Source organism: Anomaloglossus baeobatrachus, chromosome 3 (assembly GCF_048569485.1).
Source record: "Anomaloglossus baeobatrachus isolate aAnoBae1 chromosome 3, aAnoBae1.hap1, whole genome shotgun sequence".
Taxonomy (NCBI): Eukaryota; Metazoa; Chordata; class Amphibia; order Anura; family Aromobatidae; genus Anomaloglossus; species Anomaloglossus baeobatrachus.
Genome location: NC_134355.1, coordinates 706,374,111 through 706,400,186, shown reverse-complemented (window position 1 = coordinate 706,400,186; position 26,076 = coordinate 706,374,111). Strand labels below are relative to the sequence as shown.

Sequence of the window (26,076 nt, the reverse complement as noted above, 5' to 3'; positions counted from 1 at the left end):
CCCCGACCAGGCTAGGAGTCGCCGTAAAACCAGTCAAATCCGTTAGCGAAGGGAACCTCCGGGGTTTCCCAGCAGTCAAAACCTGATTGAAGGCAACAGCTCAAACCGTGAAGGGAAACACAGTCACCGCCAAGGCTATAGTTCCCAGGGCCAGAGCCTGCGGGCAAAAGGGGCTCCCTCAGCCTCCATCCAAGCTGGGGAGCGGGTTACCAGTGGGAAGCCATCAGAACCGAGAACATAACACAGGTGCAGGGAAAGGCAGTCACCACCAACCTACCGGGAGAGCTACCACAGCCGTCTGTTGGACCCGTCCTTCCAGTCGTTTGTTTTACCGGGATCTGGCCCACCGCTCGAGCCACCGACCGAGCGAGCAGCAGCAGCAGCCGGACCCGAGCAGTGGGTGAGCGCAGCGCCCTCCCCGCCCGCGACAACTGTCTTCTGTGATTAAGGACGAACTTGCTCGTGCAGATCCTCCCTCTGCCTTGGGAGATTTCATCAATTTCTGCACTCGGATCGATGTCCGTCTTACTGAGCGCAGACAGGAGAGAGTATCTGAAAATTACCGTATTAACAATTTCCTTCCTTCTTCTCCAGCTAAGGAGTCTCTTGGTAGGAGAACTCGAGACCCTGAACCTGAACCCATGCAGGTGGTCTCTTTACAGAGACGGGTCAGTGATGCACGCAAGGAACATCGACTGAAGGAAAATGTATGCTTCTATTGCGGTAAGTCAGGGCATTTCCTTACAAACTGCCCCAGCCGATCCCGTAAGACGACCGCAGCGGTCGTACACTGTGACTGCTGTGACAGGAGATCTCTAATATCTGAATCACGGGATCCAGAGAGATCAGCAGCTATAGACATTGATTATTCGGACCTGAGCTCCGTTATTTCTGACTCTGATTCCCACATCAAAGCTGCAGTGTTTCAGGTTTCCTCAGCAGTGTCTCAGCCGAGCTGTAAGAAGAACAATTCTCATATATTTCTCTCCATCAAGCTTTGGGCTAGCACAGTCCGGGTGTCTAGTAGAGATGAGCCACCTCCCTAGTGTTCAAGTTCGGTTCGGTTCGTCGAACGGTGGCTCAGTTCAGCGAACATTCCACGAACCCCATTGAACACAATGGCAGGCAAACACAAACGCATACAAACACATAGAAAACACCTTCTAAGGTGTCCAAAAGGTGACAAACAACTCAGAAGACACCACAAACACATGGAAAAGTGACAAGGAGAAATACTCATGCGAAAACTAAACAGCTGGGAGACGAAAAAGAGGAGGAGACACAGATATATGAGTATATGCAAGTGAACATCGATGCCATTACTGTGCAACTTGAGCCCTGCTCATTTTGGGCTTCTGTCGCGGCGGAGGAGGGGACGCTGCGCTCTCCCACTGCTCGGGTCCGGCTGCCGCTGCGGCCTGCTGCTGCTCGGTGACTCGAGCGATGGGCCGGATCCCGGGGACTCGAGCGGCGCTCCTCGCCCGTGAGTGAAAGGGGTTTGGTTTTTGGGATAGTTTATTGTCCGTGACGCCACCCACGGTTGTGGTGATTGTAGGGACACCACCGCTGCTCTGTATGGGAATCCTGGGAGCGGTGACAGGGAGTAGCAAAGTTGTTAGTTCTCCCCTCCGTGGGTAGGGGTTGGTTGTCCCGGGGCCCAGTGATGAGGTGGGGGATAAGGGATGGCAGGGCCGGTGCAGGGCCTGGTGAGGTGCAGGGTCGCGGGGGCAGCGCTGTGCCTCACAGCACTGTGGTACTCACTCAGCCTGAGGCGGTGACACAGTTCTCGGTAAAACACACGGCTGGAAAGACGGTTCCCACGGACGGCTGCTGTTGCTTTTCCCCAGTAGTTGACGGTGACGGTCCCTTTTCCTGCACCTAAAGGCTACTTTACACACTGCGATATCGGTCCCGATATCGCTAGTGTGCGCACCCGCCCCCATCTGTTGCGCGACACGGGCATATCGCTGCCCGTGCCGCACAACATCGCCCAGAGCCGTCACACATACTTACCTGTCCGGCGACGTCGCTGTGACCGGCGAACCGCCTCCTTTCTAAGGGGGCGGTCCGTGCGGCGTCACAGCGACGTCACTGAAACGTCACTGAACCGCCGCCCAATAGCAGCGGAGGGGCGGAGATGAGCGGGACGTAACATCCCGCCCACCTCCTTCCTTCCGCATAGCGGCCGGGAGGCAGGTAAGGGGAGCTTCCTCGTTCCTGCGGCGTCACACGCAGCGATGTGTGCTGCCGCAGGAACGAGGAACAACTTCGTTACTGCTGAAGTAACGATTTCTGAGAATGGACCCCCGTGTAGCCGATTAGCGATTTTGCACGTTTTTGCAACGATGCAAAATCGCTAAACGGTGTCACACGCAACGGCATCGCTAATGCGGCCGGATGTGCGTCACAAAATCCGTGACCCCAACGACTCCGCATTAGCGATGTCGCAGCGTGTAAAGCCCGCTTAAGTCTATGTTGGTATTGATGGGTTCCCACCGGTAACCCGCTCCCCGACTTGGATATGTGCCGGAGGAGCCCCACTCTTGCCCGCAGGCGCTGGCCCTGGGAAACTGGTGCCTTGGCGGTGGCGGAGTCTCTCTCTAACGGTCGGACTGTTGCCTTCAATCGGGACTTGGTTGTTGGGAGACCCAGAGGTCCCCTTCACTGATGGATTTGGCAAATTCACGGCGACTCCTAGCCTTGCCGGGATCCGAAAGGCCCCTGCCAATGGTGCTGGCTTCTCTTCGTATACCGCTCCGGTACCGCCGGGCCACCACCCGTCCACGGTCCTTTCGGCAACCTCCAAGTTGCCTCTCCTGCAGACAGTCACCGCCGTCTGCTGACCTTGCTGTCTCAGTCCGGGGCACACACCCGGACCAACTTCAGGCTTTCTCAACTGTCACTTTCTCTGTCACTACTCTCACTGTCCTCCTTCTCCTTCCTCTCTTGCTCCTCTACCACTTCACTCTTTACTCCTTCACTTCCACTCTCTATCTGCCTGGTTTTCCCGCCTCCAGGGCTGTGAACTCCTCGGTGGGTGGAGCCAACCGCCTGGCCCACCCCCTGGTGTGGACATCAGCCCCTGGAGGAAGGCAACAAGGATTTTTGTGTAGCTTTGGTGTACCTATCCGGGGTGTAGGGTGTGGTGGTGTCATGACCTGTGACCCCTGGCTTGCCCAGGGCGTCACACTTCCAATCTGGATAAATTGCCTGAGCTCGCCACTTACGCCTTGGAGATTTTGTCGTGTCCAGCTGCCAGCGTTGTCTCTGAACGTGTCTTCAGTGCTGCTGGGTGTGTGCTGACAGATAAGCGCACGCGTCTGTCCAGTGACAATGTGGACAGACTAACGTTCATCAAAATGAACAACTCATGGATCCACAAGGAATTTACTACCCCTGTGTCATCCTGGGGAGGCGAAAGGCTGATGTATTTTTGAGAGTGCTTCATGCAAATAACCATTTTAAGTTTGCAACTGTGGGACAACTGATGCCAGTGAAGTGGGGTGTGTGTGGCCCAATTTTTGGAAACGAGGGAGACTGTGGTTGGAGTCCCCTTGTTATGTTTTACATGATTTTAGAAGGGCATGACATGGCTTAGAGGTTGACTTTCAGCATCTGCAAGCTGTTGGCTACAGAAATGCTGCCTTTCCACCCTTTTTACACAGAGGATTTTTTATGCCCATCGCAGTGCCCCAAGAGCTGATGCCCAGTCGCCACTCCGTTTCCAAGAAAGGCGTGCACGCGCTACACCAGCAGGTCGCACACAACATCACCGCTTCCTTGAGAAACTCTGTGTGTGACTGGGTGCATTTCACCACAAATACTTGGACCAGTAAGCATGGACAGGAGCGTTACATGTCGCTGACTGGTCATTGGGTAACTATGGGGAGAGATGGAGAAGGGTCTGCTGTACAAGTCTTGCCGTCCCCACGACTTGTGTGGCAATCCTTCCTCTGTATGTAGAAGTTCCTCCAGTGCTTCTGTCGCGGGCGGAGGGCATGCGCTCGCCACGCCCGGGTCCGGGGCTTCTGCTGCTGCTCGGTGGCTCGAGCAGTGGACCGGACCCGGGGACTTGAGCAGTGCTCCCCGTCCCCGAGTGAAAAGTGGGTGGTTTTGTTTTGGGGTATAGTTCAGGACGCCACCCACGGGTCATGGTGATTATTAGCACCACCGCTGCTGGTGACGGAGATCCCGGGAAGGATGGTAGGGAGCAGCTAGGATGTTGTCCACTCCGTGGGTAGGGGTTGGTGATCCCGGGGCCCGAATATGGGGAGGCTGGATGGTTGGGGGTGCAGGGTTGCAGGGACAGCGCGGCGCGGTGCCGGATGGCACTGGTGTACTCACTCAGACAGTCAGTGACAGAGTCTCTGGTAAACCAAACGGCTGGATGGACGGGTCCCGTAGCCAGCTGCAGTGTTGTGCTCTCCCCGGACGGCTGATGGTGGCTGTCTTTTCCTGCACCTGTTAGAATGTTCTGACTCCTGTGGTTACCCACCGGTAGTCCGCTCCCTAGCGTATAGGTGCGGTGGAAGCCCGTTTTGCCCGCAGGCCCTGGCCCTTGGATCTCTAGCCTATGGCGGTGGCTGTATATCCTCACGGTGTGGACTGTTGCCTTCTGTCGGGTCTTGGTTGTTGGGAAACCCCTGGGGTTCCTGTCACACTTGGATTTGACTATTGTCGGCGGCTCCAAGCCTGGTCGGGGTCCGATGGCCCTTCCTGTGTGCTTAGCTTCACTCCGCTCCCCGGTTCGGTACCGGCGGGCCAACGCCCGACCCCAGTCCTACGGCTCTGCAGAGATTCACTAACTCCTGCAGACGGCCACCACCATCTGCCAACCTTACTGTTTGTGTCTGGGATGGTGGGGGAGAGGGATTAACAAGGGTGCACAGTATCAGCCTAACTGTTGAGGAAGGTGCAGGAGCCCAGGAAGAAATGGAGGACTGTGACGGGGTGTACAGCAGAGCAAGGAGGGACAACAGGCCAAGGAACAATCCAAAGGGCTTTATTGGAACCACAAAGATAAAGCACCAAACATAAATATAGATCCTTAAAGTCTGCAAGGAGTCCACAACAAAACAAAAGATCCAGGGGCACCGCCCGGTATTCCGATGCCAGGGAAAATAGGGCAATGGTCCTTATATGAGTTCCTTGAGTCCAACAGGTGAACAACAAAACGCAATCCCACGTGGCCACTGATCTCCAGTCTGTAACTGTCCATACACAGGCTCTAGGATCCAGCCTCAGCTATTCCCTCCCAGAGGATCAATCTTCTTTCTACAAGTTTCACACAGACTGAATGAATCTCCCAGGTAAGCAGAGAGTTTACACTAGTTGGACTCTAGGCCCACCTCCCCCTACTCCCAGGGATGGAAGTGCCTCAAGAGGCTACAACATTGCACTATAGGGGGTGATTACCTACAACAATAGAAATGTACACAGAAGTAGTTCAAATAAGACAATGAACCAAGCTTGAAATAGGAATCTGTACAGCAAGATAGACCTCCCCCATATCCCACCATCACAACCTGTCCCCCCTTTTTAATAAGTGAGTATGCCACGAGGTCTACACAGACCTCTGGCCATCTCACTTACGTCCAAGTTGCTCAGCTGTGAATAGTCTATGGTTCTTCTTGCTGGGACAGTCCATCAGCATTCTGGTGTTGGCTTCCACACTTGTATTGGATGGAAAAGCTGTAGGTAATCCCTTGTAGAGCGATAGGGTTGGAAGGACAAGCTTCCTTTTGTGTCCTCCCTCACTCAAACTCTTCTTTCTGCACCCACAAATCGGCATTGTATATCTCCCACATCATTGCCTAGGAGAATGTCTGCAGGAAGGCCGCTCATCACACCGATTATGCATTGTTTTGCCCCAAAGCCATAATTCAGGGTTACACTCGCTCTTGGAATATATCTCTGAGTACCTCCAGCCAATTCAATGGCAATTCCTGGTCCCTTTTGAATTGCTTCTGGTTGAATTACTCGGGGATCTGCGATGGTGAGAAAAGCCCCAGTGTCACGAAAGCCAACAACTTTTTGGCCATCCAGCACAACCTCCTGTAGATGTTTATGCCGAAGATCATAAGAATGGGTGGCTGTGGCTCGCACTCCATAGACTCCTGGTAGGGAAGTCAACATATCAGAGTCACTTTTCAAATCATCAGGGCCAGAATCCAGCTCTTCTCCTGTTGAGGGTGTCTGTAGATAATGGACAGGCAAAGGTGGTCTGCAGCTGTTCTGCCTCTGAACACCTGGACAGTGAGCTTGCAGATGACCAGGCTGCCCACATTGATAACATCTGCGCTGCGTCTCACTCCTCCCAGTTTGCCTTCTGGAGAAGTATGTAGGAGACCTTGGTGACTGATAGGGAGGTGCAGGTGCTGGAGGTGGTTGTCGATTTGGAGGTTGACTCCACGGGATAGATGGGCATGTGGCCCGCAGATGCCCGGGATGCCCACAGCTATAACATCTTCGCTCTTCTACTTTCTCTCCTCGTCGCATTCCAGAAAATGTGGTAGAAACAACTGGAGGCACGTACACACGGGTATCCACATGAGGTGGTGATCTAGGAGGTCGAGGAACATTGGGCACAGAAGGACAAGGAACCTCTTGTGTTGGGGAGCTGGTCATTTTTGCTCCCTCTGCTAGCAGCTTCTTCCACTGAGGCTTCATAGTGAGCACCTTATCAGCTAGAGCTGCAGCTTCCTCCACAGTGGCTGGTCTCCTTTCACGCACCCATTCCCGGATCTCAACGGGGCACTTGAAGTAAAACTGCTCTTTTAGGAGGACCTGGAGGACGGTCTCCAAGGTTAAGGCCTCCTCTGCCTCCAGCCAACGATGCCGCAGATGTTTGAGTTTGTGGGCATATGTCACGCTCCCCGGCTCCCCTTCCACGCTCCCCGGCTCCCCTACCACGCTCCCCGGCTTCCCTGCCGCGCTCCCCGGCTCCCCTGCCACGCTCCCCGGCTCCTTTGCAAGGCGTCCCCCGTTCCACGGCCTCCATGCATCCTCACCTGCGTCCTCCAGGCAACCCGATCCTCGGTCCCGGCGTCCATCTGCGATGCTGAGCGCTCCTGCCTCCTGTGCACCGCTCCCTGCCCTGGCTTCTGGCACCCGGGCCTCGTGCATGCGCATTAGGGCGCGCGCGCGGTCATTGACCCTCTCTTAAAGGGCCAGCGTCCTCCAACAGGATATTGAAGATTCTGGTGCAGGGTATATAGGGGGTTCCTTTCCAAGTGGGCGGGGCCTGTTCTTCATGTTTGCTAAGCTAGGAGTCAGGTCTCCCTGTGTTTTGCCTCGTACTCACATATCTCTCTTGTAGAGTCGTTCCTGTCTCCCCAACCGGTCCTGACGATTCCTGAACCACGAACGGTGACTGTCCGCCATCTCGTCAGTCCCTACCATCTCCGATCCCTGGATCCGTGTGGTGACCCACCTCCTCGCTCCGTTGGTTCCGGATTCTGCCTGACATCATCTCGGCCTCCGAACCTGAGCTCCGTCACCCGGACTACCGTCAGAGACTCCGTGGTCCCAGGGACTTCTTCACTCCACTCCTCTGAATGGACTGTCCTGCTACCCGTAGTGCTCCGGCTACCGGGCACCTTGCCCTCGGTGAGGTGTTCAGCCCAGTGGATCCACCTCCTGGGCCTACCCGTCCTCCTGGTCCTAACAGCATACATCTTGAAAGACACTTCCTCATCACATGCTAAAGTACGGAACTGAGTTCTGTAAGTGTCTGGCGTTACAGCATAATGTTCCAGAATAGTCTGTTTAATATCCGCATACTCACAGTTCCACCGAGGGTCCATAGCTCTATAGGCTGCGGCAGCTCCACCCTCTAAGAGCCCAACCAGATGCCGGACGCGCTCCCTTTCTGGGACTTCCATTAATCGACACTGATGCTCAAAGTCCTGGAAGAAGCCCTCAATGTCACCAGCAGCCTCATTAAACTGCCTGAAGTCTTTGCGGGATACTCTGGGAAGTTCCCTCATGGTGGGTGCTGGGGTTACAGTCTGTCTAGAACCTCTAGCGGCTTCCACAGCGAGCTGCTTATCCAGCAATGCCATCTCCTCCATCCTGCGCTCCTTCTTTTTAGCTCCACGCATGACCTCCATCTTATATTCTATGGTGGTCTCCTCTCCCAGCAAGGCCATCTCCTCCTCGTACCACACAACCCACTGACTTTTTTGGGTATTTACTTCCGGCTGCCGTCTTTCTTCCATTTGCTGGGAGGATCCTTCCTCAGCGTCATTTTGCGAGCAAACTCCTTCCAACTCCTCAATCAGCTGCTCCTTGGAGAGTCCCTTGTAGCTGACTCCCAGTTCACGGGCCTTTGTTTGTAGGTTCACCGCAGTCCAGTTCTTGTACTCTGAGGTTCTGGTTCCAGCTGTTGATGGGCCGTTGTCCTCCATTCCTTCTGCTCTGATCCCACTGCTGCCAACCAGTTTGTGACGGACAGTAGAGCAAGGAGGGACAACAGGCCAAGGAACAATCCAAAGGGCTTTATTGGAACCACAAAGATAAAGCACCAAACATAAAAATAGATCCTTAAAGTCTGCAAGGAGTCCACAACAAAAGAAAAGATCCAGGGGCACCGCCTGGTATTCCGATGCCAGGGAAAATAGGGCAATGGTCCTTATATGAGTTCCTTGAGTCCAACAGGTGAACAACAAAACGCAATCCCACGTGGCCACTGATGTCCAGTCTGTAACTGTCCATACACAGGCTCTAGGATCCAGCCTCAGCTATTTCCTCCCAGAGGATCAATCTTCTTTCTTCAAGTTTCACACAGACTGACTGAATCTCCCAGGTAAGCAGAGAGTTTACACTAGTTGGACTCTAGGCCCACCTCCCCCTACTCCCAGGGAAGGAAGTGCTACAACCTTGCACTATAGGGGGTGATTACCTACAACAATAGAAATTTACACAGAAGTAGTTCAAATAAGACAATGAACCAAGCTTGAAATAGGAATCTGTACAGCAAAATACACCTCCCCCATATCCCACCATCACAAGGACGAACTGGCAATGGGCATGGAAGACTGGGAGGATGAGGAAGACTTTGCTCACAGTTCTGTAGTGCGAGGTTGGGGGGAGAGGGCAGAGGAAGGAGGCACGATTCTCACCTCTCCGCCACCAACACACCAAGGACTTGGTCCTCCTGGATGCATAAGACACATGAGCGCCTTCTCGCTGCACTACCTACAACATGACCCTCGGATTGTACGAATTCGAAGTAATGCTAACTACTGGGTTGCCACACTGTTAGATCCCCGGTACAACACAAAATTTGGTGAAATAACTCCTGCCATAGAAAGGGACGCACGTATACAGGAGTATCTGCAGAAGGTGGTACGGATTCTTAGATCTGCTTTTCCAGTAAACACCAGTGCTGCACAGAGTGAATCTCAACGCTTTGTCATGGGTCGGAGGAAATGGTCTTTGTGAGGTAAATCCGGAGATATGACGATAAATCATGATATTCAAGTCATGTCAGGAAGCCCTCTCCTATTGTCACCCCCCTTTCCTTCACACAACTCCTTCAATCAGAAAATTTACCACAGGGATAAATGGTTTGTTTAGCAGATAGGTGTCAGAGGAACTGGTCTGTGTTCCACTCACCCAGCAGAAGGCCATCTCCTCTGATATGGAGATTAGTGTCCTCTCAGGCCTTTACCACAAAGAGAGAGAGGAAGACCCCCTGGGAGCTGTGTCCACTCATCAAAGAAAGTGGACAGTGACCTGGCAAAACCAAAAGGAAGCTAGTCACCACAGGAGAGCATACTGCTGGCTCCGTAATATCATACCCAGTTATGATATTACCATGCGTCTCAGCCATACACTCCCTACATCGTTAGAATCGAGACTTCGAGCCGAATCTGTGCATATCCTCGAAGTCTATATGGCACCCTGGGGCGGCGAGATATAGAGAACTGCTAGTAGGAGTCCGGTAAATGAGTCGTGCTTGGACTCAAAATGCAGAGGGGACCCGGGCGGATCTGATGGCACCAGAACCGTCCCGATTGGACCTCCCAGTCCGGAGTTACGGGTAATAGCCCCTTCTGGGATATTACTCTGACTCAATGCAGGGGGAGTGGCAGTGCTTCCCTGTGAGGTCACTAAGGTAGGAGGGGACCTGGATTTGCCCAGGTTGATAACCCCAATTTGTCCATTTTCCAGTGTTCTTTTGCTCGGGGGTCTGGTCAAGGAAGACCTGTGAGGGAGATCCTGGAAACCTGGTCCACGGCGCCCCCCTGTGGCCAGACGCACAAGGTAACTGCTCAAACTGTGTATGCCTGTTTGTAAACCATGCTTTGATTGTAACTGTACTCTGACCTATGTATATTCTGTAGATCCCCTATTGTATATATTTGTAGTTTCTAGTGTGGCTTAGGCCGATTAAATTATATAATTAATCTTGGGCTGTTCTATTATCTCGATCTTGAACCCCACGCCTGTGTGTTCGGCTAATAGTTACCGTGAAGCGGTTGGTGGCAGCGAGTTGTGCCAAGGATCATTGTGGGGCGGCCTGTGAGATTCAGGGAGATTTTATATATTCCGCCCGCGGAGGTCGGGGGAATATATACCCTACTCTCACCGGGGACCCTTCAATAATCAGCATAAGTAGTATAGCGGCCTCCTTGCTTATTGTCGGGCAATTCCATAATTGGCCTGACTATAAGAGGGGCGCTAGAGAGCGCGTCACGTGCTCTGTCTGTCGGTCGGGAGGTATAAAGGAGGGGTGACCCCCACTTGTTACCCCCCGATCGTGACATATTGGTGGCAAGCGGTGGGATCGAGATAATAGTGTGTGTGAGTGTGAGACCCATACTCCCAGACACTAAAGACTGCCAGCAGCAGCTGTGGCTGCTGGGGTCTTCAGACTAGCTCAACACTAGAGTGTCAGAGTGCAGGTACTGTAAGGTGTGTGGGCGCATCAGGTGGCAGTTCTGTGTCAGTGACCAAAAGTCTGCAAGAATGGCAGAGAGCACCAGGAGCAAAGCCAAAGGAATGGCAGATGCTCAGGCCAGAGACGATGAGGAGGTTGTCCAGGAGCCCGATGCCAGAGAACAGCCCTGCAGAGGACATCGCACAACCTGGCACTGCTGGACAAGATGAGGAGGAGCTTGCCCAAGGGTCCTCAACGAGCCAGATGCCAGTCCTCCGCTCTGAAATGGACAGTGAATCACCTGGCTCTGCAGTGTGCCGCAGATCACCCCTTGCAAATCCCTCCGGCCTGAGAGGTTCGGAGGCCCTCCTTCAAGCTGCTATGGCCAGTCTTATAGCTGGAAACCGGGGTACCTACGAGATACTCATGGCAGAGCATGGGCGTCTGGCAGCGCAGGAGGCAGCGGAGCGAGAGCGACAAGCAGAGCGACAGCAAAGGGCAGAGCGTGAGGCTGCGGAGCGCCAGGCAGAGCGTGAGGTTGCGGAGCGACAGCAACAGGCAGACCGTGACCACCAACTGCAGCTAGCTCAGCTCCGGCCCTCATCAGCCACCCGTGACCTTCAAGACACCAAACTTCCAAAGGTCCGTGTTGAGGACTTTCCCATGCTGGAGAAGGATGGAGACTTGGACTCTTTCCTGACTGCTTTTGAACGGACTTGCTTGCAGCACCATCTGGACAAGGACCAGTGGGCCAAATACCTGACCCCCCGTTTAAGGGGTAAGGCCCTGGAAATCCTTGGGGACTTGCCTACTGAGGCAGATCAGGGCTACGACACCATCAAGCGGGCCATGATCCAACAGTACAACCTCACTCCGGAGTCCTACCGCAAGAAGTTCCGGACCCTGCAGAAGGGACCAAAGGACTCCTGGGCTGACCACCGGCGGGCACTTGCCCGAGCTGCCGACCACTGGACCCAAGGCCTGCAGCTTTCCACCGGACCAGAGATCCTAGACTTGGTCATCACAGAGCAACTCTTGTGCAACTGCCCTGAGGATCTCCGCCAGTTCATCCGAGACCAGAAGCCAAAGGGGTCCATGGCTACAGCTGCCCTGGCCGATGACTACACCAACAATCGGGCCCCTGCGGCCAGGAGAGCGGCCACCAGTAGCACCTGGAGAGGGGGTAAGATGAATTCTGCGACTGCCCCACCTGCCCCTAGACTGCAGGGGGTGTCCCCCTCAACTCCCCTCTCCAGGCCCGTGGCAGAACCAAGACGGTGCCACCAGTGCAACCAACCTGGACACTTCAAGGCCATGTGCCCTCAGCGTCCCAAGGCCCCGGCCCCGTCCCAAGGGCCGCCCAAGTTGTATTGTGCGGGTGGAGGTGGTGGTAGGTTCCTGAACAGCTTCCAACCTGTCACCGTCGGCCGGTCTACGACCATAGGACTGCGAGACAGCGCCTCGGAGGTGACTCTGGTGCGGCCTGAGATGGTGTCCCCCCAAGACTTGGTACCTGGAAAAACCCTCGCTGTCTCCGGAATTGGAGGCATTCACCCGGCGCTGCCCATCGCCAGCGTTTATATGGACTGGGGCGCAGGACGAGGGGTGAGGGAGGTGGGGGTAACTGATCGGATCCCCGCAAACGTGCTACTTGGGACAGATTTGGGGCAGATAACCTCCCAGTTTGGGCCCCCCCCAAGGGCTGAACCTTCAGCCAGATCTGACATGCCTCCTGACAATGTTAATGTGTTATCTATGAATGATGTAAGGGAGGGTGGCGTGAACTCTGATTTTTCTGCTTGCACAGACACCATAGACACACACACAGCTGCAGTTGTGACAGGGGACGGGGTTGGAGAAGGGTGTGACAATGCCTCTACAAGTGATCAGCCAGTGAGCTGGGATCTGTTGCCCTCTGCAGGGATAAGCAGAGAGCAGGGTGCTGCAGGGGGAGGACTAGTGTGTGGGGTGGGGGCTACCACAGCAAATTTGGGGTCCCCAGAGATTTCACAGTGGGGTTCTGTTGCTGCAGGGGGGAACAGGCAGGTGAGATTGGGGCCGGTCCCGGAGCGGAAGTGCTCCCAGGTAAGATCTCGGTGCAGGGTTCCCCCACAACCGGGGTGTCAGGAAGCCAGGTAGGTCTGCCTGAATCAGCGACTTGGTCAGGAACGGAGGAGGAGCAGGCACGACCCACGGTCGCAGCGGCTGTGCTGGAAGCCAAGGGGCCTCCCGGAGGTCCGATAGCTCTTCCCCTTCTGACCAAGTGGCAGCCGAGTCAGGCGGAGGCCAGGACACAGTTTCCGGGGTACTGACTGAAGACGTGGCAGTCTCCTCGATTCTGGCCACATCTAGTCAGGAGTTTCAGGCAGCGTTAGAAGCTGACGACAGCCTGAAAGCTCTTAAGGAGCAGGCGGCACAGCCTCCCTCGGACTCGGACCCGGAGCGAGTGGTCTGGGACCAAGGACGGCTGTACCGGGTCACGGTCCAGCAGGGTTCACCGGAGGCGTGGCCCAGGGACCGACAGTTGGTGGTACCCTATCCGTTCCGGACGGAGTTGTTGCTGATCGCACATGAGATTCCGATGGCCGGACACCTAGGGATCGCTAAGACCAAGGCCAGGTTAAACCAGCATTTCTACTGGCCAAAAATGGGGGTCGATGTGGCTGCCTACTGCCGTTCGTGTGAAACCTGTCAGAGAGTGGGGAAGGCGGGGCCACACCCCAAAGCCCCACTGGTATCTCTGCCCATCATCGATGAGCCTTTCAGGAGGGTGGCTGTGGATCTGGTCGGCCCGCTGGCCATCCCCAGTAGCTGCGGGAAACGCTTCATACTGACGGTAGTGGACTATGCCACCCAGTACCCAGAAGCAGTGGCCTTGTCGTCCATTCGGGCTGACAAGGTGGCCACCGCATTGCTGGAGATTTTCTCCCGAGTGGGTTTTCCCCAGGAAATGCTCACTGACCGGGGGACCCAATTCATGTCCCAGCTGATGGAGGCCCTCTGTAAGCAAGTCCAGGTGCGACATCTGGTGGCCAGCCCGTACCATCCACAGACTAATGGCCTGTGCGAGCGGTTCAATGGCACTTTAAAGCAGATGCTTAAGATGTTGGTCGACTCCCACGGGCGTGACTGGGAGCGGTATCTCCCACACCTGTTATTTGCTTACCGGGAGGTTCCACAGGCCTCAACAGGATTCTCACCGTTTGAGCTCCTGTACGGGCGACGTGTGCGGGGCCCCCTGGCTCTGGTGAAAGAGGCTTGGGAAGGGGATTTGGCCACCCCTGTAGTGTCGGTTATCGAGTATGTCATGCGCTTCCGGGACAAAATGCAGGCCTTGACGCAACTGGTACACGACAATATGGCTCAAGCCCAGGCCGATCAGAAGCGTTGGTACGACCAGAACGCTTGTGAGAGGACCTACCAAGTGGGTCAAAAGGTGTGGGTACTGGTCCCCGTACCACAGGACAAGCTTCAGGCAGCCTGGGAAGGCCCATACCTCGTGTACCAGCAGCTCAACCCTGTGACGTACCTGGTCACCCTGGACCCTGCCCGTGGAAGGCGGAAGCCCTTCCATGTGAACATGATGAAGGCACATCATGAGCGGGAGGCATGTGCGCTCCCCGTGTGCAACCTGCCCGAGGATGGAGAAGCGGAAACCCTCTTGGATATGCTAGCCCAGGTTAGGGCAGGCGGATCCATTGAGGATGTGGAGGTTGGCCACCAGCTTTTGGAGGACCAACGGTCCCAGCTGTGGGCCACCCTACACCCCTTCCGGGGGTTGTTTACCAACCAGCCCGGAAGGACTGACTTAGCTGTCCATCACGTGGACACTGGGGATCATCCCCCGATCCGGCGTTCAGCATATCGGGTCTCCCTGGAGGTGCAGCAACACATGCGCCAGGAGATTGACGAGATGCTGAAGCTGGGGGTGATCCAGGCATCCAACAGCGCTTGGGCCTTGCCTGTAGTCCTCGTCCCTAAGAAGGACCGAACCACTCAGTTCTGCGTGGACTACAGGGGGCTCAATGCTGTCACGGTCGCCGATGCGTACCCAATGCCACGCATCGATGACCTGCTCGATCAGTTGGCCGGGGCTCAGTACCTGACCATCATGGATCTGAGCCGGGGATATTGGCAGATCCCCCTGACTCGCAAGGCCAGGGAACGCTCTGCCTTTATTACCCCATTTGGACTGTACGAGTCCACGGTGATGCCATTCGGGATGAGGAATGCCCCTGCCACTTTCCAGCGGATGGTCAACACCCTGCTCAAGGGACTTGAAGGGTACGCGGCCGCGTACCTGGATGACATTGCCGTCTTCAGTCCCACCTGGGAAGATCACCTAGAGCATCTAGCACAGGTGCTCAGGCGGATCCACCAGGCAGGTTTGACCATCAAGCCGGGAAAGTGTCAGCTGGCCATAAGCGAGGTCCAGTACCTCGGTCACCGGGTAGGCGGGAGAACTCTGAAGCCCGAGCCTGAGAAAGTGGAGGCCATCGCATCCTGGCCCACCCCCAGGACCAAGAAGCAGGTGATGTCCTTCTTGGGGACCGCCGGGTACTATAGGAGGTTTGTTCCACGCTATAGTAGCCTGGCAAAGCCCTTGACGGACCTCACCAAGAAGAAGCTGCCCTCTGCAGTCGATTGGACAATGGACTGCGAGACAGCTTTCCAGGCCCTAAAGGACGCCCTGTCCAGCCCGCCCGTGCTACAGGCAGCCGACTTCACGCGGCCGTTTGTAGTACAGACTGACGCCAGTGACTTCAGCCTCGGTGCGGTGCTCAGCCAGGTGGACTCTGCGAGCCAAGAGCACCCAGTCTTGTACCTGAGCAAGAAGCTGTTACCAAGGGAAGTGGCCTACTCCACAATGGAGAAGGAATGCCTAGCCATAGTGTGGGCTCTGCAGCGTCTGCAACCTTATCTATACAGGCGCCACTTCATCGTGGAAACGGACCACAATCCCCTCAGCTGGTTACACACTGTCTCCGGGACGAATGGCAGGTTGTTGCGATGGAGCCTGGCGCTCCAGCAATACAACTTCACCATTCGACACAAAAGGGGCCGTGACCACGGTAACGCAGACGGGCTGTCCCGACAAGGAGAGGTCGCGGACGGGCGCACGGGGGAACACCGAAGTGTGCTGCCCCCTAGCGCCCTCAAAAGGGGGGAGGTGTGAGGTAAATCCGGAGATATGACGATAAATCATGATATTCAAGTCATGTCAGGAAGCCCTCTCCTATTGTCACCCCCCCTTTCCTTCACACAACTCCTTCAATCAGAAAATTTACCACAGGGATAAATGGTTTGTTTAGCAGATAGGTGTCAGAGGAACTGGTCTGTGTTCCACTCACCCAGCAGAAGGCCATCTCCTCTGATATGGAGATTAGTGTCCTCTCAGGCCTTTGCCACAAAGAGAGAGAGGAAGAGCCCCTGGGAGCTGTGTCCACTCATCAAAGAAAGTGGACAGTGACCTGGCAAAACCAAAAGGAAGCTAGTCACCACAGGAGAGCATACTGCTGGCTCCGTAATATCATACCCAGTTATGATATTACCATGCGTCTCAGCCATACACCCCCTACATCGTTAGAATCAGGACTTCGAGCCGAATCTGTGCATATCCTCGAAGTCTATATGGCACCCTGGGGCGGCGAGATATAGAGAACTGCTAGTAGGAGTCCGGTAAATGAGTCGTGCTTGGACTCAAAATGCAGAGGGGACCCGGGCGGATCTGATGGCACCAGAACCGTCCCGATTGGACCTCCCAGTCCGGAGTTACGGGTAATAGCCCCTTCTGGGATATTACTCTGACTCAATGCAGGGGGAGTGGCAGTGCTTCCCTGTGAGGTCACTAAGGTAGGAGGGGACCTGGATTTGCCCAGGTTGATAACCCCAATTTGGCCATTTTCCAGTGTTCGTTTGCTCGGGGGTCTGGTCAGGGAAGACCTGTGAGGGAGATCCTGGAAACCTGGTCCACGGCGCCCCCCTGTGGCCAGACGCACAAGGTAACTGCTCGAACTGTGTATGCCTGTTTGTAAACCATGCTTTGATTGTAACTGTACTCTGACCTATGTATATTCTGTAGATCCCCTATTGTATATATTTGTAGTTTCTAGTGTGGCTTAGGCCGATTAAATTATATAATTAATCTTGGGTTGTTCTGTTATCTCGATCTTGAACCCCACGTCTGTGTGTTCGTCTAATAGTTACCGTGAAGCGGTTGGTGGCAGCGAGTTGTGCCAAGGATCATTGTGGGGAGGCCAGTGAGATTCAGGGAGATTTTATATATTCCGCCCGCGGAGGTCGGGGGAATATATACCCTACTCTCACCGGGGACCCTTCAATAATCGGCATAAGTAGTATAGCGGCCTCCTTGCTTATTGTCGGGCAATTCCATAATTGGCCTGACTATAAGAGGGGCGCTAGAGAGCGCGTCACGTGCTCTGTCTGTCGGTCGGGAGGTATAAAGGAGAGGTGACCCCCACTTGTTACCCCCCGATCGTGACAGTCTTTTACTTGTCCACATCTGAGGGACCGAGGGCTGGCTGCTGTGCTGAGACGGCGTTGAGTAGGGTGTCCCTGCAGAGTTGCACTTTTGTAAATATACAAAACTAGAAGGTGGCCCGATTCTACGCATCGGGTATTCTAGAATTTACGTATTGTGTAGTTATTATGATTTTTGTTATATATATAGATGTTGTTGTCTGTAGTTACCAAGTGTTTGTGTAGGGCTGTACATGTTCTGGGTGTTGTCTGGGTGTGGCGGGGGGTGAGAGCGGTGTTGTTTGTGTGTTGCGTTATGTGTCGTTATTTGTGGAGCGCTGTGTGTCTGTATCGTTGTGTGTGTGTGTTGCGCGGTTTGTGTGGGTGTGGGGTGTGTGTGTGTGTTTTGGGGGGAGGTATGTTTTGTGCAATGTGTGTGTGTTGCGCGGTATGTGCGTATATTTGTGTGTGCCGCGGTGTTTGTGTATTGGGTGTTGTGTGTGTGCGGCGTTGTCTGTGTGTGTGGGTGTCTGTGTAGGGCAGTGTTTGTGGTTCCCAGTGTGTGTGTGGTGTGTTGTGCAGTGCGTGTGTGGCAGTGTGTGTGTGTGTGTGTGTTTTGGGGGGAGGTATGCACCCCCCATCGTGCTCCATCCCCCATGCTGCGCACCCCCCATCGTTCTCCATCCCCCATGCTGTGCACCCCCCATCGTGCTCCATCGCCACTCCCCATTGTGCTCCATCCCCCATGCTGCATACTCCCCATCGTGCTCCATCCCCCATGCTGCGCATTCCCCATCATGCTCTATCCCCCATGCTGCGCACTCCCAAACGTGCTCTATCCCCCATGCTGCGCACTCCCCATCGTGCTCCATCCCCCATGCTGCGCACTCCCAAACGTGCTCCATCCCCCATACTGCGCACCCCCAATCGTGCTCCATCCCCCATGCTGTGCACCCCCCATCGTGCTCCATCCCCCATGCTGCGCACCCCCCATCGTGCTCCACAGTCACACATCAGACAGTAAACACGCACACATCTGATCGCATACACTCACACACACACCCCACTTCTCCCTGTGCCCACCGGTGGGCGGTCCCAGCAGCTGTGCTGCACGCCGTGCTCCTCTGCCGACACTCACAGATCCGATCGCATACACTCACACACACACACTCACACATCAGAACACACTCACGCACATCCGATCGCATACACTCACACACACACACTGACGATATCGCACATACGCGCTGACACAATCACAACATCCGGAGACACCACATGCTTCCGGCCATGTGATCCTCCGGCAGGTCCTGGAAGGTCACTGCACAGTATCGCCGCCGAGAAGCAAGCGATATCACGGGATGTTGTGAGTATGTGGATGCGATCTGATGTGTGTGTGAGAGTGAGTGTGAGAGTGAGTGTATTCTGATGTGTGTGCGTCTGTTCTTATGTGTGTGCGTGTGTGTGTGTTCCGCCACTGCAGGACCTTGATGCGCTCACCTCGGGGCGAGAGGCCATTCCGTGTGGGGGGCGGAGCCTGAGCGAGCGGCCAATCTGTGCGGGGGGACGGAGCCGAGGTGAGGCGAGCGGCCAATCCGTGCGGGGGGAGGAGCCGAGGCGAGCGGCCAATCCGTGAGGCCGAGTGGCCAATCTGTGCGGGGGGAGGAGCCGAGGCGAGGCGAGCGGCCAATCTGCTGTTTGTCACCGTAAGGACATGTCACAGTAAGGACACAATTTTGGAGCAAGACAGACAGACAGACATACAGACAGAATAAGGCAATTATATATATAGATGAGTGGCAAAAGGCCATATGCTGGTGGAAAGGGGAACAGGTGTGTTGGAAAGGGGAAAAAAGTTTGTGTCCGTGGGTTTGGTGGTTAAGCAACAGTAACATTTGCTGAAGAAACACCATCTGTTACAGGGGGACCGGCAGATTTGGATAAGGTGGTATATATCCCAATCACCAGTCGGGGTCCACCGTTCTCCTAGATGGAAAAGGAGATGCTGGCAACCCGAAGGTTAGGAGTAAGATACTGAGCTGAGTGGCTCAGAAACTAATAGTAGCCTGAACCGAGTTAGACGACACTTGGATCTGGAGACTGGGAACCCTGTTAGCGTCACAGGGTCCACACGCCCACCCAGCCCAGGAACTCCCTGTTAACAACACAGGGGCCATTGGGTACGCTGTCCTTGTTTGTAGGGGCCACACCTGTGGACAGCAGGCGCATCAGCAGCAGCAGGCCTGTTAATGCCACTGGGCTGCACTAGCAGGACTGGTAGGACAGGAGTTGGTCTTAACCGTTCTGCGTTACCAACTGTGGTGGCGGCCTGCATCGACGCCCTATCCCTGCCTACCTCTGGCCTAAAGCCACAATGGGTTCAACACATGGAGGTGTGCTCTTTCTGAGCATAATAGAAGACTGCGCACCTCCTTGTTGTCTCCAGACCCTTTTCTAACCTGGGTCCGCCCCAACCCAGGGTGGACCACAATGCACCTCCAGGAGCCAATAGCAGAGTGGCACGTCATCAGTGACATAACCAGCGGCCTATCCGGAACCGCCACTTCAATGATGACCTCATGGCAGCCACGCCCCAAACACCTCACCAGTCATCGTCTGACGAACAATGATGAGGTGTCAAATCATAGGGGTGGGCCTCTGCAAGCCAGTCCGGAGTGGCCACATCATAGAGACACCTGATGCCCTCTGGACTATCATGGACTGCCACCTCACGGACATGGCCAGTGAGTTCCTTTATGGACCTAGCCTCTGATGCACTAAATGCCTGAGCATGCTCATTTGCCTGAAAAACAGTCTCAGAAAACAGCTTCTGCATGCTCTGTAGGCCCAACACAGGACTTAGACATGGCACGGAGGCCAAGCACCTGTGCAACGAGGCTTTTCGCACCAAGTATGGGAGCATGCTCAGCAGAACAAACTGAGGAGTTAGCATCAGGAATGGCACAGTCATGCTGAGCATGCTCAGTAGGCGAAACACTGGACTTAGGCTGTGTCTGGGGTAAATCGGCACACACATGTGCACTAGCCGTCTCTCCACACTTCGATGTGAAAGAGTAACCAGCTAGCTGGACGACCAGAGGCCAAAAATGGCAGCTGATCCCTGGTCACAACTGGAACCGCAGCAGGCTGCTTGCGTCTATGGGGGCACCGATTCGTAACACAAACTACCAGCCAAAATAAGAGGTGTACTTCTTCCCGTGGATAATCTGATATGATCCCTTTTTTCACGGACACGACCATCGCTACCAAATGTAGATGAGGCACCAAAAGAGCATGTGTTTCAATGGATCTCAAGTGCTCCATCAAGTGGCCTCTCCTCCACCTCAACTTCAAAATCCCAAATACTCCATTCCTCTGTGGTGTCAACCCAATCGCACTTACTTCCTAACAGCTCTCAAGTCTCCACCCGCCCTGCACAGTATGGGGTAACAGAGATGGTTGAGTTTGCAGAGCTGTTCAGTCACACTATAGCCTGGGAATCAGAGGTCTGCTCCAAAGCTGCAGTGAGTACAGACAAGGAAATGATCTGCACTGATGCCCAGAAGCTTTGTGAGTTGGATCAAGGCCCCGATGAAGATGGTGCTGAGCATAATGTACACCCTCATTCCCAAACTGTAAATCATCCTGGTGGAGACAATGAGGAACATGCTGATGAGACTCAGATACCTAATTGGAACGACAACTTTACTATTCGGTTAGGGCAGGAAGAGGTTGTCTCGGAGGAGTCAGGACGAGGGGAGTGAAAACACACAGGGTGATGATGAGGTTGGAGGCCACACTTACTGTCAAACCACAGTCAGCCAGTCGATGAGGTCAGCAGAGGAGGTGGAGGAGGATGCTACTGACGACGAGGTTACGTTGCGTCTTCCTGGACAGAGACAAAGTACTGGAAGCACGTCAACAACTGAATCCTCAGCCACAACGCTGCCTCTGAGCAGAAGTCGCGGTGGCTCTGCAGGTCGCATGGGCTGTAAACCTTGCCTAGCCTGGGACTTTTTATACATCACAAAAAAGATCACCCAAGTCATGTCATCTGTAAGATTTGTCACGAATCTCTAAGTAGAGGCCAAAAACTCACTACTTAGAGTACTTTGTCCATGAAGTGTCACATGGATATGAATTGATTGCATGAGGGTGTATTGCTCAGCTTTATCCACTGTGAATGCAACATGCTTATTTGCCGTTCATTGCAAGCATTGTTGCAGACTACACACAAGGGGCTGCTGTTTTTTTGCATTTGCCTTTGTCTGTTTGGTCACTATAGCAATAACAAAACTGTCTTCGGCTGTGGACTTGGAGATGCTGTCTGTGAAGTGAAGGAAAAGCTAAAGGTGTGTGTTACAGCAAGGAGCCACCGCGGAAACACTTCGGTGAATTGTGAGGGGACTCGTGTTGGAGTTTGGTGAGGAGGACCGTAACACCAGTGAGCAGCATCCTTTGCCACAGACCGACATTCTTCCGGTGCTGTCTATACTGTTTACCGTGAGAGGAGCGTAAAGTCTGTATTTATGGCAACTGGACACCACAGTACCCGGGTACGGTAGGCTGGGCCCAGACAGTAATGCGGGCACGCAACACTTTGTTTTATTAGCAAAACACATATATGTTCTGCTTAGGCCGACTATATAGACAATAAGACTTGCTGCCTCTGCACTGTCAATTTGTCAGTTACAGTTAAAATCATAGAGGGACAGCGACACATGTTGCATTGACTGTTGCTTTACAAGATTTCCAGGACTGTGTTGCAGAGCTGTGTGGTTTGCATTCACACTGTTATCATCTGCCTTATCTGTGAGGCTTCAGCTAACAAGGGTATTCAGGGGGGGGTTAATGTGTTTTGTCTAAGTTTAGGTAGATAAGTTGTAAACTCTTGTGATGCGACACTGGTAAGTCGTGTTCGCACACACACACACACACACACACACACACACACTTACTCCTGCTACGCAGAGGGATTACCAGGTAGTAGGCAACTATTTAGACAGTCTCTTGGTTAGGCAAAAGTTGGTGAGCAGGGGGTATAAATCGCCATTACGAGTGTCGCAGCATAGGGGTGTAGGCTTTTGGAATTGTGAATAGATTGTTCTATTCTTTCAATTTTATGCATGGTTCTTATTGTTTGTTTTTGTAAAGTTGAACAAGCATTTATCAGCCCAACTGCCTAGAGTCCTTTTCCTGTTGCGGGGTTTTGCTGCATACTGGGGAGCCCACCCTGTACACGACTTAAAATGAAGCATAGGTCGCAATGGGAATTTGCCTGTGCAACCACCGCCTGCCCCATCAAGTGCATCTGCGTGCTCTTCATCCTCTGTGACTGTGGGGACAGCAGTCATACATGCTTTTTCACGCTGAACTTCCACCCCTTTACCCGTAAGCGGGAGTGTGATTGGCCGGTCGTCACTTGTTTTGTAAGTGGAAACAGCTGCTGGTGTAGAGCTATCAGACATCGATAGAACCACCATTGGATGAAGGCAACATTATATCCACGCCTGCACCTTCGTGAAAGATTGGCTGGACTACCTGCACTTAAAAATTGTGTAGCAGAAATGGAGAGGAGTGTAGAATGCACATGTGTTGTACCTTGCTTGACAGGACAGGAACCCTAAGGTTGTATCCCTGACAATGTTACTATGCCCCTAACAGTGGCAGCACTTTGTGCAATTAAAATTGCAAAGCAAAAATGGCCAGGAGGGTAGAATGCAGAGGTGCTGTAGCTAGCTAGTCAGCAAAGGAACCCTCACTTTCTATCCCTGCCAATGAAACAATGCACCAAGGAATTGCCTGAGCTGATGTAGCCAGACGCTGTTATATAAACCCCTACACAGCCTGGCACACACCTGCCTAGCAACAATGGCTATGAATGGCTGTAACGCAGCCCTGAAAAGGGCTGAAATTACACGTAGTCCCTAATCCCTAAAGCGCTGTGTAGATTGCACTGTAAGTGTGATGCCCTGGCCTAGCCAGGTAGTCACAGATAGACCCCCGCACTACACCTGTCCCCCAAAAAGGTGTAATCAGCCAACCATTAAAACCTAGTCACCTCCCTCAGTGCTTGATGGACACACCAGGGGGAGGAGCCAGGAAGTTGGCCACGCCTACCGAGGAGTTTAGAGGGCCTGAGGCAAGAAACAGTCAGTTGAGAAAAACAAGAGAATAGTTTTTCTAGACTGTTATTGTGGGGTACAGTGATTTTGGAGACTAACCATGATAGGTCCGAGTGTCCCATTTCTTGTTATAAACAGTCAGTTGAGTAGTTGAGGAGTAGTGAGTAGTCAGTAGTCAGTGTGGAAGCAGGCCTGTGCCCAGGTCTGCAGCAGTCTGACAGGTGCCGGGGTTGGAGCCCGGGCACCTTTGCCTAGGAGGCAAACCGTGGCCTTAGCCTGAAGGAGCTGGGAAGACGGCTCGGTGGAACCGTGGTGGACCGGGACAGGGTAGTGTACCGGGACAAGGTAGTGGCCTGCCAGTACCGACCCGGTGAACCGACTTGGAAACCGGAGCACACAGGGCGGTACTCAGACCCTGAAACGAGGTCCACAATCCACTGGAGTGAGTTAATTAACTGATTGCGGTCTGGACTATAGGTCCTTTCCCACCCAAGTCCCGACTGAAGACAACAGTCCACCGAGGGGGATAGAAAGCCACTGCACAGGCAGAGAGATCCCACGGCCAGCGTCTGCGGGCAAACGGGCTCTTCCGACATTCACAAAGCCGGGGAGCGGACTCCCGTTGCTGAAGCACAGGCAGTCCACAGATACACTACACGGTGCAGGAGAAAGGCCAAGACCACCGAACCGGGTGGGGGATCACACGCAGCCGGCTGCGGGCACCGACCACCATCAACTTGGTTTACCAGAGACTTGTGTGTGTCAATAACAGTGAGTACAACAGTACCATCCGGCCGCGCACCGCCCTGCACCACCCAGCTATCCCCAACGGGCCCCAGGGCCACCATCCCTGCCCACGGAGAGGTTAACATTTTGCTGCACTACCATCTCCCACGGGTGCCCCGTAACTGCAGCGGTGGTGTCTACCTTCACCACATCCCGTGGGTGGCATCACGAACTCAAGCACGGCTCCGGCCGTACACCTACCTAACCCCCACCAAAAGCGCCAGCATCCCCTTTCAGAGCAAAGTGACCCTGGGTCCGGAGGCGCTCGAGCCACCCACCAACGAGCCTGGATCCGAGCGGCTCGGCTGCAGCCGAGCGTGGGGCGGTACACAAGTCTATAGCGCACACAGCAGCAGCGGGAGTGGTGACTGTCACACACCCGCAGCAGACAGATAATGGCGGCGACGGGGAAAATGGCTGGGTCTTATAAGGCAAGGACATGTGACATGCACAGCCAATGACACATGCCCTTGCTTGTCTGGCAAAAATCCACTTTGCTGTGTGTGTGTCTGTGATTGGCTGACAGCCTGGCTCGCCCCACTGTACACGCGGTTAGGAAAAAAAAAAAGTGGCGATCGCCATTCTTTCAGCACTCAGCAGCACTGATCTAAACCGCGTCCCCCCCCGCACACTATACGCTGAATTTTGATAATATCATGCTTCACAGTGACTCACACTATTACAGTGAAAAGCCAGCTAGTAACTAGCTACACTTTTTGGTGATTGAACCGTTCTCGAACGTAACTCGAACTGCTGAGCTTTAAGCAAATCGTTTGAGTTCGTCGAATGACTCAAACACCCCCCAAAATCACTCGAACATGAAATTGGTGAACCTCGAACATCGCTCAACTCTAGTGTCTAGCTCTGCTATGATTGATTGAGCAAGCGGCAATTTTATGGACATTTCCTTTGCCCAGAAACATGGGATACGTTCTGTGAAGAAGGCTACTACTGTACAGATGGAGACTGTGGATGGTTCACTGTTAACCTCTGGACCAGTGGATCAGGAGACGGAGCCCCTGAAGGTTCTCCTGGGTAACAATCATCAAGAGAGCCTGTCTTTTATGCTCATCTCTTCTCCCCATTTTCCCATCATCCCAGGATTGCCATGGCTGCAGGCTCAGAACCCCACAATAAATTGGGAAACTAAGGAGCTGCATTTTCCAGAGAAGCAGAAGCAGATAAGTCCCGGGGTTTCAGTCTGTTCAGTCCCTAAGATACCCACACCAGTCTCCGAGCTACCAGCAATATACCGTGAGTATGCGGCTGTGTGTGATAAGCGGAACGCTGACCAGCTTCCCCCCCACACACCAGTCTCCGAGCTACCAGCAATATACCATGAGTATGCGGATGTGTGTGATAAGCGGAACGCTGACCAGCTTCCTCCCCACCGTCCCCATGACTGTCCAATTGAACTTTTACCTGGTGCTGAGATACCCTTTGGCAAAATTTACCCCCTGTCTGGACCAGAGTTAAAAGCATTGAAGGACTATATAGATGAGAGTTTAGCCAAGGGCTTCATTCGCCCCTCTTCATCTCCTGCAGGCGCACCCATCTTTTTTGTGAAAAAGAAAGATGGATCTCTCAGGCTCTGCATAGACTATCAGGAGATCAATAAGGTCACAATCAGAAACCGCTACCCACTACCGTTGATCCCTGAATTAGTAGAAAGAGTTCGGCATGCAAAGATATTTTCTAAATTGGATCTCCGTGGGGCTATAATTTGGTCCGCATTAGACCTGGGGATGAATGGAAGACGGCATTCAGGTCACGCTATGGACATTTCGAATATCTAGTTAC

The 26,076-nt window shown here is 53.8% G+C and overlaps 1 protein-coding gene across 1 annotated transcript in view; it reads left to right on the top strand.

The window, feature by feature from the left end:
• The first annotated feature begins 677 nt into the window (after nt 1-677).
• CCDC121 (coiled-coil domain containing 121) overlaps nt 678-26,076 on the top strand; it is a 184,017-nt gene continuing 158,618 nt past the window's right edge. Inside the window, exon 1 of the mRNA XM_075338894.1 lies at nt 678-723. Within this exon, the coding sequence (XP_075195009.1) occupies nt 706-723 (18 nt within the window). The 5' untranslated portion in view covers nt 678-705. The remainder of the gene's footprint in view (nt 724-26,076) is intronic.